The sequence below is a fragment of the Brassica oleracea genome, chromosome C3, assembly GCF_000695525.1.
Source record: "Brassica oleracea var. oleracea cultivar TO1000 chromosome C3, BOL, whole genome shotgun sequence".
NCBI classification, from domain to species: domain Eukaryota; kingdom Viridiplantae; phylum Streptophyta; class Magnoliopsida; order Brassicales; family Brassicaceae; genus Brassica; species Brassica oleracea.
The window spans coordinates 25,807,943-25,828,047 of NC_027750.1; the positions used below are offsets into that span (position 1 = coordinate 25,807,943).

A 20,105-nucleotide genomic window follows, 5' to 3' on the forward strand; every position below is an offset into this window, starting at 1 on the left:
GCCTCCAATGGCTTACAAAAGGTACTTAAGCATAGGTTTAGAAAGTGTAAAACGTGCAAACAAAATGACCAAAAGGCCCTTAGATAAATCATAAGTTCGACCAAATAGGTGACGCGCAGCGACCTCGGGGGATCGCTCCGGGAGGTTGCTCTGGGGCGCTTCCAAACGATGAAATGGCATGCGACCTCGGCACATCGCTCCGGTAAGGTCGCTCTGAGAGGTAGGGCACAGCGAGTTCATGGCGTCGCTCTGGTAGGGTCGCTCCCATGCACTGCTCGTCTAATGATCACCTTTATCACCTCTTTTGAGCTCCAAATGCACCCAAATGTCTCCAAGAACTCCATGTGGTACTCCAATACCTAATAAAGACTCATGTATGCAAAATGCAACCTAAACATGGCTAAATCCTAGTCTATATGATCAAAATGCACATGAGTGAATGGATAACACAATGGAAATATGCAAGATATCAACCCCGCGCGTTTTCGTGGCCAATCCGAGTCATGCATCTTTGAGAAGGTTTTAGTGGTCTACCTCCTCAGGATTCTAGCGGTGATGTGTTCCAATCTTCACCGATGAAAACCCCATTTTTATCAAATAGATCACCAAAAACACTTGGCTTGGCAACAGTTTTCACTTTTGTATAAAAGCTCGGTTGAAGTGTAAGTTGGAACCTCCGAACAATATTGGTAGCATTAGGGTCCGTTATCGTTTGTTTGCATTTTGCACCCTGCTGGAGAAAACGTTTTAAATGTTTTAGCAATCATATATAACTATAATTAGTTCGGTATCACAGTTGATTGACCTACCATTTTATTACTAATACTATTTAGTTCTTATATGTCTCGTTATAGACATGTAATTTGTACTAACATATCCTTGTGCAGTTGACCATGATAACACTTTTTCATTTAAAAAAAAAATCATGATAACACTAATAAATATGCCAATTTTTCTCTTTTGTCGGCAAATGACAAATGTAGCCGCTTATAAAAACATTGTTTACTTTTATATTCATTAATCCGACTAGTCTGATGGATGATCAAGCTCATTCTACTTAGTATTTACCGGTCTATTGATGTCTTGAAATTTTCCATGGTTTTAAACATCATTTCCATACTCATTTAGATCATTTAAGATGCATTTAGAGTCTAATTAAGTACATAGCATATGCAGGTGTGGTATTTTAAGTTTGGAAAAGCTCAAGTTGAAGTATGGAGAGTTTGATGGGAAATCATGAAGAAGGTGCAAAACATGCTTCTACCGCGGACGCGTTCCGCGGACCAACCTTGTCCGCGGATTATGGGCAGTGAAGACAGTTGAAGCTGGACCGCGGGTCATGGCTGCGGGTGAGTGCAGTCTGCGGAATTGTGGCCAAGAGGTCGATTTGGTGTGGACGAACTGCGGATCACGGACGCGGGTTGAGGCCGTCCGCGGGATTGGACGAAGATGGAGCGCGGACGTCGACTGCGGACGAGCATGGTCCGCGGAAACAAGTCAGAGAGGTCGAGTTTTCATGTGGACGAACCGCGGACCACGGCCGCGGGTTGGAGCCGTCCGCGGTCGATGCCAAGACCATCTCACCCATTTGCCTTTCGGGTCAAACCCGGGTTTGTCGGGTCGATCCGGTTCGAGTTTTAAGTTACTAAAAATACATTTTAGACCTAATTTTAGAACTTATCTTGTTTTCTATCTAATCAAAAACCACTTTTGGGTGAAAAATCTAGTCTTGATCATTATCTTTGTGTTTGCTTGACTACTTTGATCATTAATCATGTTTAGACTTAGACAACTAATGATTTAGTGTCTACCATGATAATGAGTGAGTAGTCATCTTTGGATTCATGGGTTAGGATGATTAGGATGATTAAGTGATGATCTAGAATGTTTAGAGTAGATTAATATGTTTCCTTGCTTGATTGAGTGATCTTAATGCTAATCTAGAGTTGGTCCTTTTAGATTAGAAATCTAGACATATCATTTCCCGAAAGGTGTTCGATGAAATGTCTGAGCCAACTCAACATGCTCTTAGCTTACCCTACCAAAGACATTTGATGTTAGGGGAGTTTAGATAGTTGAATGATTTGTTCTTAATGATTGCTTGATTAACACAAACCAAATACATTTGATGTTTGATCAATGAGAGTAATTGAGCATTTGTGTTGACAAAGAACTTGCTTAGGATTGTTGTCTAGACTTAGGAAAATGTGTTGATTGAAACCTTGCCATTCTAGATTGAATCTTAGTCATTTGACATCAAATTCCTATACCTATGATTCCTCTTTTATCCATTTGCTTGAAAGTTTGCTAGTTAATTGTGTTAGAGTTTTGTTAGTTTAATCAAATCATTTCATTACACTGAATGCACTTAGATTAAGTTTGAACATGTATTCTCTTTGCATTGAAATACCTAGAAATGGATTGACATCTAAAATACTACATTGATTTGAATTAGGATAGAAACATCCTTATCAAATTTGGCGCCATTGCCAGTTCTAAGTTGATTTTGACATTGAGATTTGGTCATTGCTTGAGACTAAGTCTTATTTACTTTTGCTAGTTACTAATACTCCTTCTTGCAAGACCTTTTGAATCTCGGGTGTATGAACTTGAAGAGCAGAGGCTCAACTAACCTAGCTCCAAGAGTTGAAGACATTGGAACACTTGAAAGAGAGATAGCAAGAAAGAGAAGAGAAGAAGAGCAACATGCTCACTTAGACAGATTGGGGTTTGTGATGGATCAGCATCAGAATCAGACTCAAGATGGAGATGGTAATGGTCAAGGAGCTGCAAACCTTAGGCCACAAGATCCACAGCGCCAAGCTAGAGCTATTGGTAGCTATGATCAGCCCAATATCCATGGGAGTAGGCAGGGTATCAGGGCACCAGCTGCGGAGAACAACAACTTTGAGATCAAATCCAGCTTGATCAACATGATAGAGAACAACAAGTATCATGGTCTTGCTTTGGAAGATCCACTTGATCACCTGGATCAATTTGACAAGTACTGTGGCTTGTCAAAAGAAAATGGTGTCTCTGAAAATGCCTTCAAGCTGAGATTGTTTCCATTCTCTTTGAGAGACAAAGCTCACACATGAGAGAAGAACCTTCTAAGTGATTCTATCACCACTTGGAATGAATGCAAGAAAGCCTTCCTCAACAAGTTCTTCTCTACCTCAAGGACTGCCAAGCTTAGGAATGAGATCTCTGGGTTTCAACAAAGGAATCTTGAAGGTTTTAGTGAAGCATGAGAAAGGTTCAGAAGCTACTGGTCTTAATACCCACATCATGGTTTCACCAAGGAGAGTGCTCAGTACCTTCTATAGAGGAGTTTTACCTAAGTTCAGAAGCCAGCTGGATACTGCTAACAATGGATTCTTCTTGGGGATAACTGAAGAAGATGCTGAGAAACTTGTAGAGAACGTGGCTCAAAGTGATCAGTCTACAATGATGAGCATGATAGAAGCAACAGAGGCAGTGGAGGTGATGATCAGAACACAAGGAAAAAGTTGAAGGCTTTACAAGACAAGTTGGATAAGCTTCTCTCAGATGGAGCTAAACAAGAGAAGGGGAACTCTGTTGTGAGCAGAAGGGGATTGTTGTGGTTAATGAAGTTGATGGTCTAGAAGGCCAAGAAGAGTTGTGCTTTGTGAATGCTAATGGGACATGGTACAAGAAGGAGTCTAACTTTCAGTACCACAACAACTACCAGCAAAAACCCTTCTACAACAACCAACAAGGTAGTTACCAGTCTACACAAGGCTAAGCTGGGTCTTCCACTTCTGCCCCTCAAGAAAGTAGCACCAATAACATGTTGAAGCAAATCATGGAGTCTCAGAATAAAAATGCAAAGAACATTGGAGATGAATTGAAGATTCTCCACACCAAGATTGATGGGAACTACAATGACTTCAACAACAAGTTCCTACAACTCTCCTCTCACTTCAAGGCTTTGGAGAATCAGTTTGCCTCTATGCCTTCAACCCCCAAGCGCCCAATGGGATCTCTACCAGGGAAATCAGAGCAGAATCCCAAAGAGTATTGCAATGTTATCCTCTCTACTACTTCTTCTGAGATTGAGTTGAGTGATTATGAGAAAGAGGTGGATCAGATTGAAGGCCTCTTGTATGGAACATAATTTGTTTCCCAGGCTGCAGCACATATTGTGAATAAGATTGAACACAAGGCTATGGAGAGGGTTAAGGCACAAGCTGAACTAAAGGTTGCAGCAGAGATTCTGAAAAGAGATGAGCACAAGGCTGAGAAACAAGTTGAAAGAAATGCTGTGCAGAGGCTAAAGGAAGTTAAGTTGGAAGGAACCACTGCGGTTAAGCAGTCACCTTATGATAAGCTCCCATTTCCACAAAGGGTCATCGCCAAAGCTCAAAAGAAGGTGATCTCCAAGTTCAGAAAGGAAATGAGAGCTGTAGGAGTCAAACTTCGAGAGATCTCACATATGCGTGATGCTCATGTTCAAATGATGCTCATCAGGGACATTCTAGCTCACAAAGAAGAAGTAGCAGAGCTTCTTGACATCTCTACTTTGCAGCTTGATCCACCAGTCACACAAAAGTTTATTCCAAAACTAGAAACCCAAGGTAATTCACCTTGTCTTGCTCTCTTGGTGAGTTCACTTTTTGATGATGCTCTTGTTGATTCTGGTACAAGTGTGAATGTGATCTCCCTGGAGATGGTGAAGAGACTTGGGATTGAGAACATGGAGCCAGATACATCTTCATTAATGTTTGGGGATTCTTCTTCTACAACCCATATGGGTCTCATCAAATACTTTCCTTTGAAGATTGGAGCATGCACCATTCCTATTGACCTTACTGTTCTGAAGATGGCAACTGGGAAGAAAGTTCCATTGATCCTTGGCACACCATTTTCTCACAACAATAGGAGCTTGCATCGATTTTGCAAACAAGAAGGTGACTCTCCTAAATGTGAACAAAACTGTCTCCTACCCAATCCAGTCTCCAATGATGAATGTTGAGTATTGTGGAACCATTACTTATGGAGAACCTTCCATTGAGAAGCTCAAAGATGAAGTGATGGCTAGTGAAAAACAAATTCTTGATGGAGAGTCATCTCATGAGATGTGTGATGAGCACTTGGAAGGTGCTAAAATGGAGGAGGTGGGTAGAGCCACAAAGGCTACTCATGACAAGAAGAAGATGATCAAAGAACCTCATCCCACTCCTATTGAGAAATCTTCACACATTCTCACTCTTTATCCAATGAAGATTAAAGATGGAGTGATTGAGTACAAGATCAAGTGCAAGGGAGAGTCTAAACCATTATCAAGTGCAAGGGCCATTATAACTCCTCAGCTCAAAGATGATCCAATCAAGCTCCAAGAGCTCCTCTCTCAAGTCCTCACCATCACCCTTGAAGGTGGGAAAGATTCTCCTCTTCACTAGCCAATTTGAAGGAAAATCAAGCTAGAGACTTAAAACAAGCTCACTTGAGAGGAAATCCCATGGTATCCTTTGTATATATATATATATATATATATTTTTTTTCTTGCTTTAGTGTGTTTGAATAAGCTTAGGGACATGTTTGGGGGAATTCTCAAAAATTCCCAAAGGTCATGTCGAAAATTTCAAGGTGACAACAAGCCCTCCCTCCTCATTTCCCTTCTCTCATCGAGCCAACTCTAAGTAAGTGCATCTCCACCCTTGTAAATACTTAGTTCTTTCATCTTTTATTTCTCCTTTGATCTCTCTTTCAAGTTTCCTCTAACACAAGAGACTGTGTGAAGTAAGTTTGGGGGATAGTCTACTATCTCACATCATTTTCTGTTTTGTTTACTTTTCATGAATCTCATGCATTGCATTGCATACTTATTTGCAAAAAAAAAAAAAAAAAAAATTGAAAATCACAAAAAGAAGCATTTAGTTGCATCATTTGCATCTTTAGGAATGAGTCTAGAAGCATTTAGATTGCATTCATTCATTGGGAGAAACCCTGTAAAGAACACATGTCTAGAACTCAAATTGACACCCTAGCTAAACATACCAAGTAGCTTAAGCATCTCTTGAAAAAGCTTGTAAGTTTCGAGCCTTGAAAACTCTTCTTGAAACATGTTGCTTGCTTGATGATTGACATTGTCCTTGAAACCAACTCCAAATGAACTAAATCTTAATGAACGTAATCTCTCTTGCGTATGGGCATTTGCATACTTGATCATGGATATTATACACATTTGGATTATCTTTCTCTCTTTGTACCAATCTTTGTTAACCCATCCCATACCCTTTAACCCTAACCATTCTTTGAAACCAACATTAATTTGCTTGAGTGAGACCTTTTATTGATAGCATGTCATGTGCAAAATCTTGAGAGTATTAGGAGCGACAATGGGTTGTTCTCATCTTTGGCTAGCATTAGAACCTCATTTAAGCTAGCCTCTAGGATGGTTGTTGGGTTTGTGAACTTAAATTATTTTGATCTTGGGAATGAGAGAGATTGAATGAGAAAAGTGAACCAAGAAGAGTGCTTAAAGTAAAAAATCCCTAGGGACAAAGAAAAGAAAAGAAAAAAAAAAGAAATTCTAGAGTATAAATAGAATTCCCTCCAAAATAAAAAATAAAAAAAAATAAGTGAGTGAGGAAAAGAAGAAAAAAATTATTACTCAAGAAAAGTCCCTAGTTGGTTGAATCAAAGAAAAAAAAAATTCATTGGGTGAGAGACGAAAGTGAGTGTATTTTCGGTCTGGGAATGATGAAAAAGAGGGGTAGAACTTGATACTACTTAAGAAAAGAGTAGAATGATGAGAACAAGATATTGTATGCATGAATTGCTCATTTTCTTAGATAAATTTTGCACAATGATCTTGCTCCTATTTTTGAGTGTGAGTCATCATAAAAAAATGCATTTGAAACCTATCATTCTTCACATTACACCATCTCTTCTCTCCAAACCAAATGATTAGGATCAAATATCCATTTGCAAGAATTCACTTGTGTGTGTGTGTTTGAATAAATGTGAGTGTTGGCTAAGGAACTTGTTGGTTGAATGGCAATGCAACTTGTGTAAAGATAAAAGAGTCTTGATAGGCCTTGAGAAGCTAGAGTGCATTAAGAGAGTTGCTCATGGTATTTGCTATGTTTTCCTTGGGATGTTAGGTTGAAGGCTAGAAAGTGTTCTTTTGGTTATGAGTTCCCATTTTAAAACCTCTCTCCCTTTATCTCTTGAAAGTTTACTTGTGGACAAGTAAATGACAAGTTTGAGGGAGTTGATGTCTTGAGACTTTGCATGGTTTTAAGCATCATTTACATACTCATTTAGATCATTTAGGATGCATTTAGAGTCTAATTAGGAACATAACATATGCATGTGTGGTATTTTAGGTTTGGAAAAGCTCAAGTTGAAGTATGGAGAGTTTTATGGGAAATCATGAAGAAAGTGCAAAACATGCTTCTACCAAGGACGCGTTCCGCGGACCAACCTTGTCCGCGGATTATGGGCAGTGAAGACAATTGAAGCTGGACGAACCGCGGGTCATGGCTGCGGGTGAGTGCAGTCTGCGGAATCGTGGCCAAGAGGTCGATTTGGTGTGGACGAACTACGGGTCATGGACGCGGGTTGAGGCCGTCCGCGGGATTAGACGAATATGGAGCGCGGACGTCGACTGCGGACGAGCATGGTCCGCGGAAACAAGGAAGAGAGGTCGAGTTTTCATGTGGACGAACCGCGAACCACGACCGTGGGTTGGAGCCGTCCGCGGTCGATACCAAGACCATCTCACCCATTTGCCTTTTGGGTCAAACCCGGGTTTGTTGGGTCGACCGGTTCGAGTTTTAAGCTACTATAAATACATTTTAGACCTAATTTTAGAACTTATCTTGTTTTCTATCTAATCAAAAACCACTTTTGGGTGAAAGATCTAATCTTGATCATTATCTTTGTGTTTGCTTGATTCCTTTGATCATTAATCATATTTAGACTTAGATCAACTAATGATTTAGTGTCTACCATGATAATGAGTGAGTAGTCATCTTTGGATTCATGGGTTAGGATGATTAGGATGATTAAGTGATGATCTAGAATGTTTAGAATATATTAATATGTTTTCTTGCTTGATTGAGTGATTTTAATGCTAATCTAGAGTTGGCCATTTTAGATTAAAAATCTAGACATTTCATTGTCTTGACAAAGAACTTGCTTAGGATTGTTATCTAGACTTAGGGAAATGTGTTGATTGAAAACTTGCCATTTTAGATTGAATCTTAGTCATTTGACATCAAATTCCTATACCCATGATTCCTCCTTTATCTATTTGCTTAAAAGTTTGCTAGTTAATTGTGTTAGTCTTGTTAATTTAATCAAATCACTTCATTACACTGAATGCACTTAGATTAAATTTGAACTTGTATTCTCTTTGCATTGAAACACTTAGAAATAGATTGACATCTAAAATACTACATTGATTTGAATTAGGATAGAAACATCCTTACCATCTATCACATTCCTATGTTAAATAACCCGAGCCAAATCCCAAGTTACAAGGTAGTCCATGTGTATTGGTTATTTGATAGCGGAATCGAACCCACACACCATACGCATGTTCCTCGATAGGATTTGCCAATTTTAAAGAAAGATTTTACCACTTTTTTGTCATGTAAACAAGGAAAGATCGATATTCACTTAGGTGATTATGTGATTTATCCTGAATTCAAGAAAGCATCACGGACGTACCATTATGCATGGACAAACGTTCTGGTCCTCTGGATTACTGGATTAGGAAAGTGTCAAGTGTCTAAGACTTCTGGTGACATCTTTGAAACTTCTTGCATTCCAATCACATAACAAAGAAGGCTCTTGTAAACCACACAATGGTGTTATACTGACGTATCATTCAAATGAGAATGTAACAAACCAAAAATAATTACTTGAAGAATCACTGTTGCCAAAAAAAAAGAATCATTAAAGCTGAAAATCACATATACATTTATAAAGTCACCACGAAGACGGTGTATTCTGTTGTTGAATAGTCAGATATTTGGTTCGATTTTTCTTCAACAATCAAAAAGCGCCGAGATTTCAGAATAAAATAGATTATTTTTTGAAAATACTGGAAAAGAACGAGAAAAACGAAACTTCAACAAAACAAGAAAAGAAAAATAGATAGAAATCTTAACAAACTCAAAGATTTATGCAGCATTAGCAGCAGGCAACGGACTTATTAATTATTTAATGAGTCTACGATACACAAAATGTTTTAAAAGTGTAAAACAACACGTTGGAACTATAAAAATAAAAGAAGAAGAATAGAATCAGAAAATGGAATAAAAATAAAAGTGTGGCCGAATTTGTCACTTTATATGATTCTTTTATACGATGAACGTAACAATTTTACTTTAATTACATCGAAATTAAGACAATTATAAACTTAAAGGCCTTCTTGCAAATAAGAAGAAGGTAAAGGCCAAAAGATAATTAAATATGTCTACTCACAAGAAAAAAGAAAATTTAAAGTTTTGGTCACTCTTATGAAAATAGAAAAGGCCAAAAGAGAGAGCGGCTAAAACGGAAGCAATTCATTCCTTTCTTTGACTTTATCTCATAACCACACAACATAGAACTATTATTTTTGTAATCGCAAACTCTTTTTTACCCTCAGTGAGCTGATTATTACATTTAGACTCACTCACTTTTTATATAATATCGAGCACACTCTCGTGTTTGCCTTCCCTCAATTTCTTAAAATGGATTTCACGAGTGTGACATTTTAGGATTATTAGAATTTTGTTCATCACCTCTATTCGAAGTTTAATAGAAAGATTATTCCTCCTTGTCTTTAGGGACTAATAAGTTTTCTGGTAGTCTGATCCAATGGCTGCAACCACTGAGATGCCCACTGACGTTGTCAATGATGTTAGTATCAACAAGGATGGTGAAAAGGGCATTGATAGCGGAATTGAGAATAACTCTTCGATCACGACCTCGAAACCCAAAACCGAATCCGATTTGGATATGCAAAAGCTTGTGGCTATGTTCAAGAAACTAAATCCATTGGCTAAGGAGTTTTTCCCTTCTTATTACAATCCCAAGAAGAACAATCAGACAGGAAAAGACAATCAACTTCTGTCTGCTGATGATGTGGCCGCCACAAAAAAACAATCTGGTGAAGAAGTTGATCTTAATGGAAAGAAAGGTGACAATAACCAGAAGGTATAATCCTGAAATTATCTTTCTATTTTTTTTAATGATCAGATAATTTGGATTGATGCAGTGATTTCCAATGCAATTTATTGTTGTTGTAAAGCTGTAAATTTTGATTGTGTTTTGCTTTTTTTTTTGTGATTACAGAGAAGAAACAGTTATAGCCAAGGGAGGAGGAGGTTAACTGGACGAATTTCTAAGGCACAGAGAGAGGATAGTATGAGGAGAACAGTATACGTTTCTGACATTGACCAAACTGTATGTTTGTTACAGTCTATTAAGGTTCTAAAAATAATTGATTTAATATGCAGTAGTGTAACGTTAATAATCTGCTTTGTGATTTAGGTGACTGAGGAGGGTCTTGCTGGCTTGTTTAGTAACTGTGGACAAGTAAGATGATCCATTGAGCTTTAAATCCTTGCTATATCTTTTTCTCTTCATGGGCTTTTGACAAGTTTACGAGTCTATAAAAATCTAGATTTAGCTTTCAAAGCCTATAATATACTGAAAGCGAGATTCTGTGTGTTATTATGTGCTAATTTTTTTTTCTTCTGTAAATAGCTTTTTATGTTCTATGTAAATGTTTCTTACATTCTTTGGTGGTATTATATAGTTTTTGAAATAACAGTGAGTTCCTCTTTTGTGAAGGTTGTTGACTGTCGAATTTGTGGGGATCCACATTCAGTTCTTCGATTTGCGTTTGTCGAGTTTGCTGATGACCGTAAGTTGGCTGCTGGATTTTTTGAAATGTTTTAACAAAAAAAATTTCATGTCACTCTTATGACGCATACTAGGAAGTTTACATGGTAAATTTGGGCCATGCAGAAGGCGCACGGGAGGCTTTAAGCCTTGGTGGAACGATGCTCGGGTACTACCCGGTGAGGGTCTTGCCCTCCAAAACTGCTATCCTTCCAGTGAACCCCACATTTCTTCCCAGGGTAAAGCTCAAATGTTCCTTAGAAGTAGTTCCATTATTAAAATTTGGTGTAAGTTTAGAGTAAACTTTACTATGATGGTGTTGATTCAGTCGGAAGATGAAAGGGAGATGTGTTCAAGGACAATCTATTGCACAAATATAGACAAGAAGGTAAATGCTGAATAGTTTATATTGTATGTTCTCCTGGTTTAAGACTATTTTCTACAACTACAGGTTACTCAAGCTGATGTGAGAAACTTGTTTGAGACGGCATGTGGTGAGGTCAGAACAGAACCTAGACCTGCTTGATCTTTCCCTCTCTTTTTAAGGATTGTGATGCTTAAGTTGTTCTCTAATATACGCAGGTAACTCGCCTGAGGCTTCTTGGTGATCAACTGCATTCAACTCGCATAGCTTTTGTTGAATTTGCTCTGGTGAGCTCCTTAGCTTTTTACTAATGAGAAAAAGTATCTTTATGGATGTGACTTAATACATTGCTAGTCTCTTCCCTATTTTCACTTTCTTTTTGGCTCGTTTTTATTGATGACTAGACGTTTCTTAAAACTTGTTTTTTTTTTACTTTGTTCTTGAACTTGTTTTCACTGCAAACTTTGAAACTTTAATTTATTTTTATTTTTTTGAATGAACAGGCAGATAGTGCACTTAGGGCGCTCAATTGCAGTGGGATGGTCGTTGGATCCCAACCGATAAGGTAAAAAAATTATCGTTGCAGTATCTTTTTCTGAATATCTCACTTGAGGATCAATACTTGACTCTGATCTTTTCTTTCTCAGGGTAAGTCCATCAAAGACACCAGTAAGGCCACGGATCACTCGACCACCATCCACAAACTAGGAAGAGGCCTTAGTACCTGGCTTTCCAGAAGAGAGATGATTTCAAGCATCTTTTTTTTTCTTTTCTATTTTCGTTATCTTTTGAGGTTTTAGAACAGTTTATCTTCAGTTACATTCTGTTTGCTTTCTGAATTTGGAGTTCTTATTAGGCTTTGTCTTTTCTGACTGAGATACTTCCATCTGTTTCATCATCTTTCTCTACGGGATTTTTTGAGCATTTTCTTTTTATAGTTGTTTGCATTTTCTGCTCTCCTTTCTTAACAAGGTTAGATCAACAGTTCTGAAAGAAGTAATTATTTTGAGATAGAATAGAAGAAAAAGCTGTTACATGCATGTTGGAGATCTCTGAGTAAAAAGTGTGAATTACAATGTCGTGTTCATCAAGAAATAGGTCTCTAGCAAGTTTTCCTCACTAGAAGATTTACCCCTTGAGTTCCACACGTGTAATGCTAATGAAGAACTCTTGTTCTGCTTCAGCAAATTTCTCGGTCAACAATGGACAAGAGTTTACTCGCAGGAAAGACAAGGAAGGAGTAAGGTCTTGGTCTAGTAGCTTACCACAGCCGTTGATTTCCATCATCTCTAGAGCTTTTGTATCTTGAAACAATATTACACGTCTAGTCCTTTAAATATACATGTCTGATCTGAGTTTTGCTTAAGCCAATCAATTTCCAAAATAAGTGCCGTTCTGATTGAGTTTGAAAGAGATCTCTGCAATGATACCCAACCCAAACAAAGGTTGCCAACCACATATCTCCAATATATACATAAGAGAATCCTATAACACTTAAATAGAAGTAAATTTGCAAGACTCAAAAGCCACTTTCACTCGTTCAACATCTGGTATGTCAAACCAACTCAAAAGCATATTATTTAGCTAGAGCCTAGAAGTATTTTTGTTTTCATAAAAATTTATTTATATTATTGATTGTCTATTCTGCTTTGATTTGTAAGACACACTAATATTTGCTTATGCATATATTAAAAGTAAATTAAAATCTTTTTTTTTTCTTTTGAAAGAATGTTAAATTTATTCAAATAAAAAAAAAACCTTTTCTACAACATGTGTGCTTCTTGTCCTAAAGTTTTTAAATCTTAAAGAACATAATTATCAAACTCGTCTACGCCCGACTCCCGTGTAGTCTCAGTGAAGAGATACTATTCCGAACTACCTTGTCAATGTATCTTGACAAAGATTCTGATGTTTGATGTCCTTCCCCATGCTTCCTCCCATTCTTTTCCCTCCATATAGTGTGTATTGTAGTCTGAAAAACATATCTCAGTAAGAAAGCTTGATCACCATTCCTTCCATTCTCCACCAAACGTTCGAGAATAGTGTTCCAATCCGTCGTGTACCGACACCCAAGCAGATTTTTTGTTAAATCCATCCATATCCGTTGAGAATAAGGAAAACTGAAATAGAGGTGGTCCCTCGTTTCCACATGAGCCATATAAAGAACACACTGAGCATCCGAGAGGTAGGGCTCCATTTGCTAATTCTGTCTCCTGTAGCAAGACGATTATGGATGGTTATGTCCATGTCATGACAGAGTATTTCGGGGTAGCTCCTGGAAACCAGAGACCCTTATACCAATCCACTTTTGGAGATATGAGATCCCGTCGAGTGCCATGAACTGAGAGTAGGCTTGAAAACATCCCCTGCCTTCCATAGCCTAACATCCTCCTCATGCGATAGACCCTGCAGTTGTAGACGCATAATCTCATTCTCAGTAGCGAGCAGAGTTGAGGTTCTATGACGTCGCCACCGATACCTTTGTACTGCATACTGTACTATTGAATTCACATTGATGCCGAGATCAATAGTACCACGAAGGCCAGTGATATCAATGATCGTTCCTAGTGGTGACCATTCATCGTACCAAAAGGAAGCCTGCTCAATTCCTTATTTCAGTTTGAGAGAGAGAGAGCTAGCAAGATTCTTGTATTTTAGAAGCTTTTGTAAGATTAACTTTTATGATTTCAATTATGAAATCTACCAAAGACCAAACTAGAGAGAAAGTCTTTTCACAATTAATGCCTTCTTTTCTGGGTGAGACCTTTAACAACAAGGCGAGCCTTGGACCTTTCGAGTCATGTTTAGTCTTAAAGACCATTTACAACCAACGGTATTGAAACCATCAGGCAACTCTACTAAGTACTAAACTTCATTATCACCCATAGATTTTTACGTCTTTGTGGCATCAACCTTTTCCAGAATTGTCACTTTCCATGAATTTTTTGAATGAGATCGGGTCTTCATCAATGTTTAAGCCACATTCACTTTCTATAGCAACCACATAATCATTTGATATGGCAGATCTTCTTTCCCTTTCAGATCGCTTTAAAGTTACTTGTGGTTCACTATCCTCTAATTGAATTGTGACAAGTTCATTGACTATATATTTTAGCTAGTGAGATCAGTGCAACCACATGTTGTTCGATTGTGTAGAAACAACTACCTCAAGTGCAACTTCAGGTGAATGAACTTTCAACCCGAATTTCACTAGTGTCCACCCTTTTGCAGTTCACAACTCCCACTAGTTTCACCATTCTCAATGAACCTAAGATTACCCGATTCAACTATTCTCGTACTATGGTTAAAACGATAAAAGTTTATACCCTTTTTATTTTTTTTTAAGGATAGCCGATAAAAAATAATCCATTGACAGCCGTAGGATCAAGTTTCTTTTTCATGTGGGTTATATAGCCTTATTTCTGATGAGCAACCCCATACACGTAGATGCTTCAAACTAGGTTTCTTTCCATTCATAGTTCGTAAGGGATCTTAGGAACTTCCTAACTAGGAACCTGGTTCAACACATACGTTGCAGTTCTTAATGCATATATATATACCCACAACTAAAGAAGTAAAGAGCAATTACTTAACATGCTTCTAACCATCTCTATTATAGTATGATTCTGCCTCTCTACTACACCATTATGCTAAAGAGTATTGGACATACTGTATTGTACACAAATGCCTATACTTTGAAGTAACTTTCCATAGAGCTCAGCTCACCTCTATCAGATCTCACTACTTTTACTTTTCTATCTAGCCGTCTTTCCATCTTATCAGTGAACACCTTTAGGACATCCACAAACTTAGACCTTTCATGCAGTAGATAAGTATATACATATTGTGAGTAATCATCAATAAAGGTGATGAGGTCCTTTTCACTGCTTCATGAAGGAGCATCGAAAGGGCCACATATATCGGTGTGTATTAACCTAAGAAACTGAGTGCTTCTTGTGTCTGGTTTCTTTATAGTATGTTTAGTCTGCTTTCCTTTAATGCAGTCTATACATACATGTAGGTCACTAAAATCCAATTGAGGAGCAATTTCACCCTTCACCAACCCCATTCTTTCTTTGGAAATGTGACCTAGTCTTTGATGCCACAAGAAACCGAACTTTCATTAGATGTGCTATGCTTAATGCTTCTACTTTCAACCGCCAAGTAATACTCGACATTTCAACAAGATTTTCTTTCATAGCAAACAAAACTTTAATGTTTACCTTCTTATGAAAACAACCCTTCCTTTTAGGACAATCCCACTTGAAGAGTCTCATTTTATTGCAAAAGAAACACTTCGTTTCCTTTCGGATTTGACTTTCAAGTCTTTTCAGGAAAAACTTGTTATTCCTTTTGTTCTTTCTACTTGGGATTCTTTTGCTACTACTGACACTTCCAAAACCTACGAGGTTAGCAACTTGATCTTTCATCTTCTTTGATTTCTTCTCCCCTTGAATAAACATAGCCTTTAATTCTTTAATGTTTCATTATCTTTACTGGTGTTGTAATTCACCTGAAACTGACTAAATTCAAGAGGTATAGAACTCATGATGAACTGGACCAGAAACTGTTCATGCACCTCTATTCCTAAGGTCTTTAACTTTGCAGCCAGATTAGACATGTGGGTCACATGATCACGAATTGGCTGGGACCAGTCAACCATTTTCATAGTTAGCTCATTTATGAGATTTTCCTACATTTGACTTACAACCAAATCCGACTATAAACACTCCTTAAATCTACTCTATAAATTTCTTATGTTTCTCTGTTTTAGACATCGATGACTTAATACTTTCTGTCATCAAAACCTCATAAGGTTCAAACCCAGCTTATTAGATTTGCTCTTATCTCTTACATTGAGATTTTGTTATATTGTGAGCTATCTTCTGTAATGGCTAAGGGTACCACATCAATTATCATGGTGAAGTCCAATAACAATACACCTAGTGTAAACCAGATCTTTTCGGACCACTTGTCATAATCAAGTGCATTGAACTTTCCAACAGAGTGAGCAAATGCAAATACATTTGATGAAGCTGCAAACTTTTATACATACTTTCCCTTTACTATTTTGAAACTTTACTACAGATTTTAGACTTCTTATAAACTTTCAAATTTGTATTTAAGCAACCTTTGGGCAATACTTAAACACAAACACTTTTAGTGATGCTAAAATATATATATACTTTAATAACTATTCATTTCAACTCAAATCAAATAGTATGTCACCTTTGGGTATACATGCTACCAAGTATAGTTAGAAAATGATTAATCCTTTTCGTATTATTAACTATATTCAATGATCCACTTTTGGGTGATCTCCAAGAATTTAGAAAATAAAATAATTGATCATTCAAACTTTCATGTCATTTTAGCATCTCTTTAATCATGATCAATTATACTACTATAATTTTAATATTTATAAGTAAATAGCAAGATCACTTTGGTGACTAACATGTTATAAACTATATAAACATTAAAATACTAATAGGTAAAATTATCCTAAATTTATGTTAATATTTCATAACATAATTTTTTTCATTGCGTTAATATTTCATAACACAAATTACCTACTACTAAAATGCAGCGGAAGCATTTTAACCTAAATTAATCATATTTATGTCTCAAACCATATGAGACAATTAACTAAATACTTTTTTTATATTTATAATATTTTATACAACAAATTATAAATAGAGAAAATGACTAGGATAACACTTAAAAAGTTTTTGTCACAAATATAACCTTTAAGAATAAAAATGACCAAAATAGCACTTAATGTTTTATCAAAAGAAATAAATATACACTTATACCCCAATGGTAAATTAATTTAGACATTAGGGTTTAGAGTTAAGGGGTGAGGTTTAGAATTTAGGATTTAGGGTTTAGGGTTTAGGGTTTAGGGTTTAGAGTTAAGGAGTGGGGTTTAGGGTTTAGGATTTAGGGTTTAGGGTTTAGGGTTTATAGTTTAGGGTTTAGAGCTTAGGTTTTAGGATTTAGAGTTGGGAAGTGGAGTTTTGGGATAAGATTTCAAATTTTAAAAAATAAAAAAAAAAAAAAAATTTCAAAAGAAAAATTCTATTTTGGTCATTTTAGTTTTTGAGAGTTATTTTTGTGACATAAACTTAGAAAAGTGCTATTTTGGAGATTTGCCGTTATTAATATATATGTGTCCTAAACTTCATGGACATCATACCAAAACACATTTAACCGTAATGACACAACACTCGGTTCCTTGTGTCATGCCAATTCAGAAAAAAATACTTGTGCACATTTATTAAATTGTCATGCGAATGACAAATTCTTTTTCAAACCATGCATGCACACGTTTGTTCCACGACACAACTTTTCATTGGTGACTTTTCATACATGTGTGTAGTAAACTAGTAACCGTCAACACGTCCAGGATTTTAACCAACTGAATCAATTATTTTACTTATAATTCTGAATTCATTCACATTCATGAATCCACACAACCAGCAATTTATGTCGCCGTAACTAATTAAGTAAAATAATTAATTCTAACCAATCCTTTTGGAACAGCACTACACAAAATTCTGTAATCATGCATGTGCCTACGTTTTGTTACGTGAAACCCCACTACAATAAAAATGTGTTTTAATAGAGGACGAAAAACGCTATATAACAATACGATAGCGGTTTATGAAGCGTTATATCATTGTCCGTAATAGTAGGTCAGACACATTAGATAGCAGTTTTTTGAAATGCTACCTTATTGTTATATATTATAGCGTTTTTTGGTATGCAATTAAATATTCTTTAATATCATATTTTTTTTGCTATTATTAACATTAAATTTGGTAATTTTATAATTATTTTTAGTTTAATTATTTTAAAATAAAAACAAAATTAAAAATTAAAATTGATTTATATATTTAAGATTTCTTTATTATTTAAATTTATTTACAGTTAATTGTTTTACAAAAAAAAAAAATCTAATTAGATAAAAAAGTACTAAAACCAAATCAAATAAACCAAAACCCTAAACCAAGCTTAAACCTAATTCCTAATTAACTACCATATGTCGTCTTCTTCATCTTGTACGCCGCCGCACACCACCATGGCACCACCTACGTGGTCTTCTTCATCTTCCAGTCCTCACCAGCCCCACCACCACCTTCGTCGTTGTCTCTTCTATGCTCTTTACATCCGCCTTGATTCTTCTTCTTCGCTGTGGGATTTGAGAGTCAAGCTTCAGAGATGAGGCGTACTCGTCGTTGCATCCAGCCACCTTCATAGTCGCTCGCCGTCTTCGTGGTCTTCTTCTCCACGGAGCTTGCTCGCCGTCTTCCTGGTCTTCTTCTCCATGGAGCTTGAGAGGAAGCGTACAGAGTTTCCATGGCTATTGAACAGAGGCGTCGATCCTCCTCTCCAATATTTTTCTTCACTTCTTGGACCCAAACTCAAATAAAAATCAGATCTACTTTGTTGTTTCAGTGAATGTACAGAGACAAATTAAAAATCGTAGAAGAAGAAGAACATAGAAAAAAAAAGGATAGAAGAATAGTAGATCTCAGATCAATTGGGAGTAAAGAAAGAGGGAGAATGATTTTAGGCCTTTCAGATCAAAAAGAATCAATGGCTAAAAAGTGTGATCCTTATGAAAAAAAATTAACCAATAAGAAAATAGGTTAAAAATAGATAAAAGATTAGTTTTATCCCTTGGATTAGAATCAATCAAAGGCCATTAAAAAGAAAATTAAAACTGTTTCTACATTTATTTTAGATTTCTTTTTAAAATTTCTAAATTTAAAGATTAGATTTAAATTTTTTAACGTTGACAAAAAAAGATTTAGAATTTTTACAATTTTAAAATTTTAGATTTGAAAATTATATCTAGTGGATGTATGGTTTATATATGTTTGATGTTAGGAATTAGGGTATAAAGTTTAATTGAGAAATTAAAGTTTGTATGTTTGGAAGTTACATATAATAAATTTCTTTTGGTTTTAACGTGTATGTTTTAGTATTAAAATTTTATAACTATCAAATATGAAGTTTAAGATTTTAGATTTAGAGATTATGCATGATATTGGATTTAATGTATATAGGTTTGGTGTTTAATTTTAAAATATTTAAATTGATAATTTTATATTTAAGATTTGAAGTTTAAGTTCTAAAATATTATAAAGACTATTAGTGTATTAGTGTTTAACTTTTTCTTTTTGGAGTATAGGGTTCAGAAGTTTGTTTAGGGTTTAGGGATTCAAAAAGTACGCTATTATAGCGTTTATTATTTTATGTGCTATTAAATGTATGCTATCATAGCATTTCGATTGATGCCGCTCAATCATAGCGTTTCTAAAAATACAAACGCTATCTAATACTAACGGATATATCAACCATAGCAGAAAGCGAAAAAACGTTATACTGGTCTGCTATTAAAACGTATTTTTCTTGTAGTGCCCAGATTTCACGTTGACACTTTTAAATAAATAGATTATACTCTTATACGACATGCTACGTTCATTTATGCGTACCTTTGCATTAATTAAGAAAAGCTTTTATTGCACATGTTTTTTTTTTTTTTTGTAACTTATTCACATGTTTTTCTTCTTCGTTGTTGCTTTACTTTATGTTAATGGTGTACACCAAGTCGCTAATAACTTTTAAAGACAACAACGCTTTTCTTGATGGCATAATTTCCGTCAATATTAAACACACTACCGTATAGTTACGATGCCGTTCTTATGAGATTACGAGTTCGTACGTTCCCGATCGTTTCAATAAATAAATCATGAACACAGTTTAAAACGGTTAAGCCGTATATGTTCATAATATTTGAAGCGCCTAATGGGTGAATTAATAAATCTAGAATGGCTCTGATACCAAATGTAAGATTAACTTTTAT

At 36.1% G+C, this 20,105-nt stretch overlaps 1 protein-coding gene across 1 annotated transcript; it reads left to right on the plus strand.

Moving 5' to 3' along the window:
• The first annotated feature begins 9,644 nt into the window (after positions 1-9,644).
• LOC106332330 (polyadenylate-binding protein-interacting protein 9-like) lies at positions 9,645-12,168 on the plus strand. The gene is made up of 10 exons (XM_013770798.1): positions 9,645-10,179; positions 10,318-10,428; positions 10,516-10,560; positions 10,819-10,891; positions 10,996-11,108; positions 11,198-11,257; positions 11,321-11,368; positions 11,452-11,520; positions 11,737-11,798; positions 11,881-12,168. Exons 1-10 carry the CDS (start codon positions 9,841-9,843, stop codon positions 11,939-11,941), a joined length of 981 nt encoding a protein of 326 aa, XP_013626252.1. The 5' UTR covers positions 9,645-9,840; the 3' UTR covers positions 11,942-12,168.
• Positions 12,169-20,105: the final 7,937 nt, after the last annotated feature.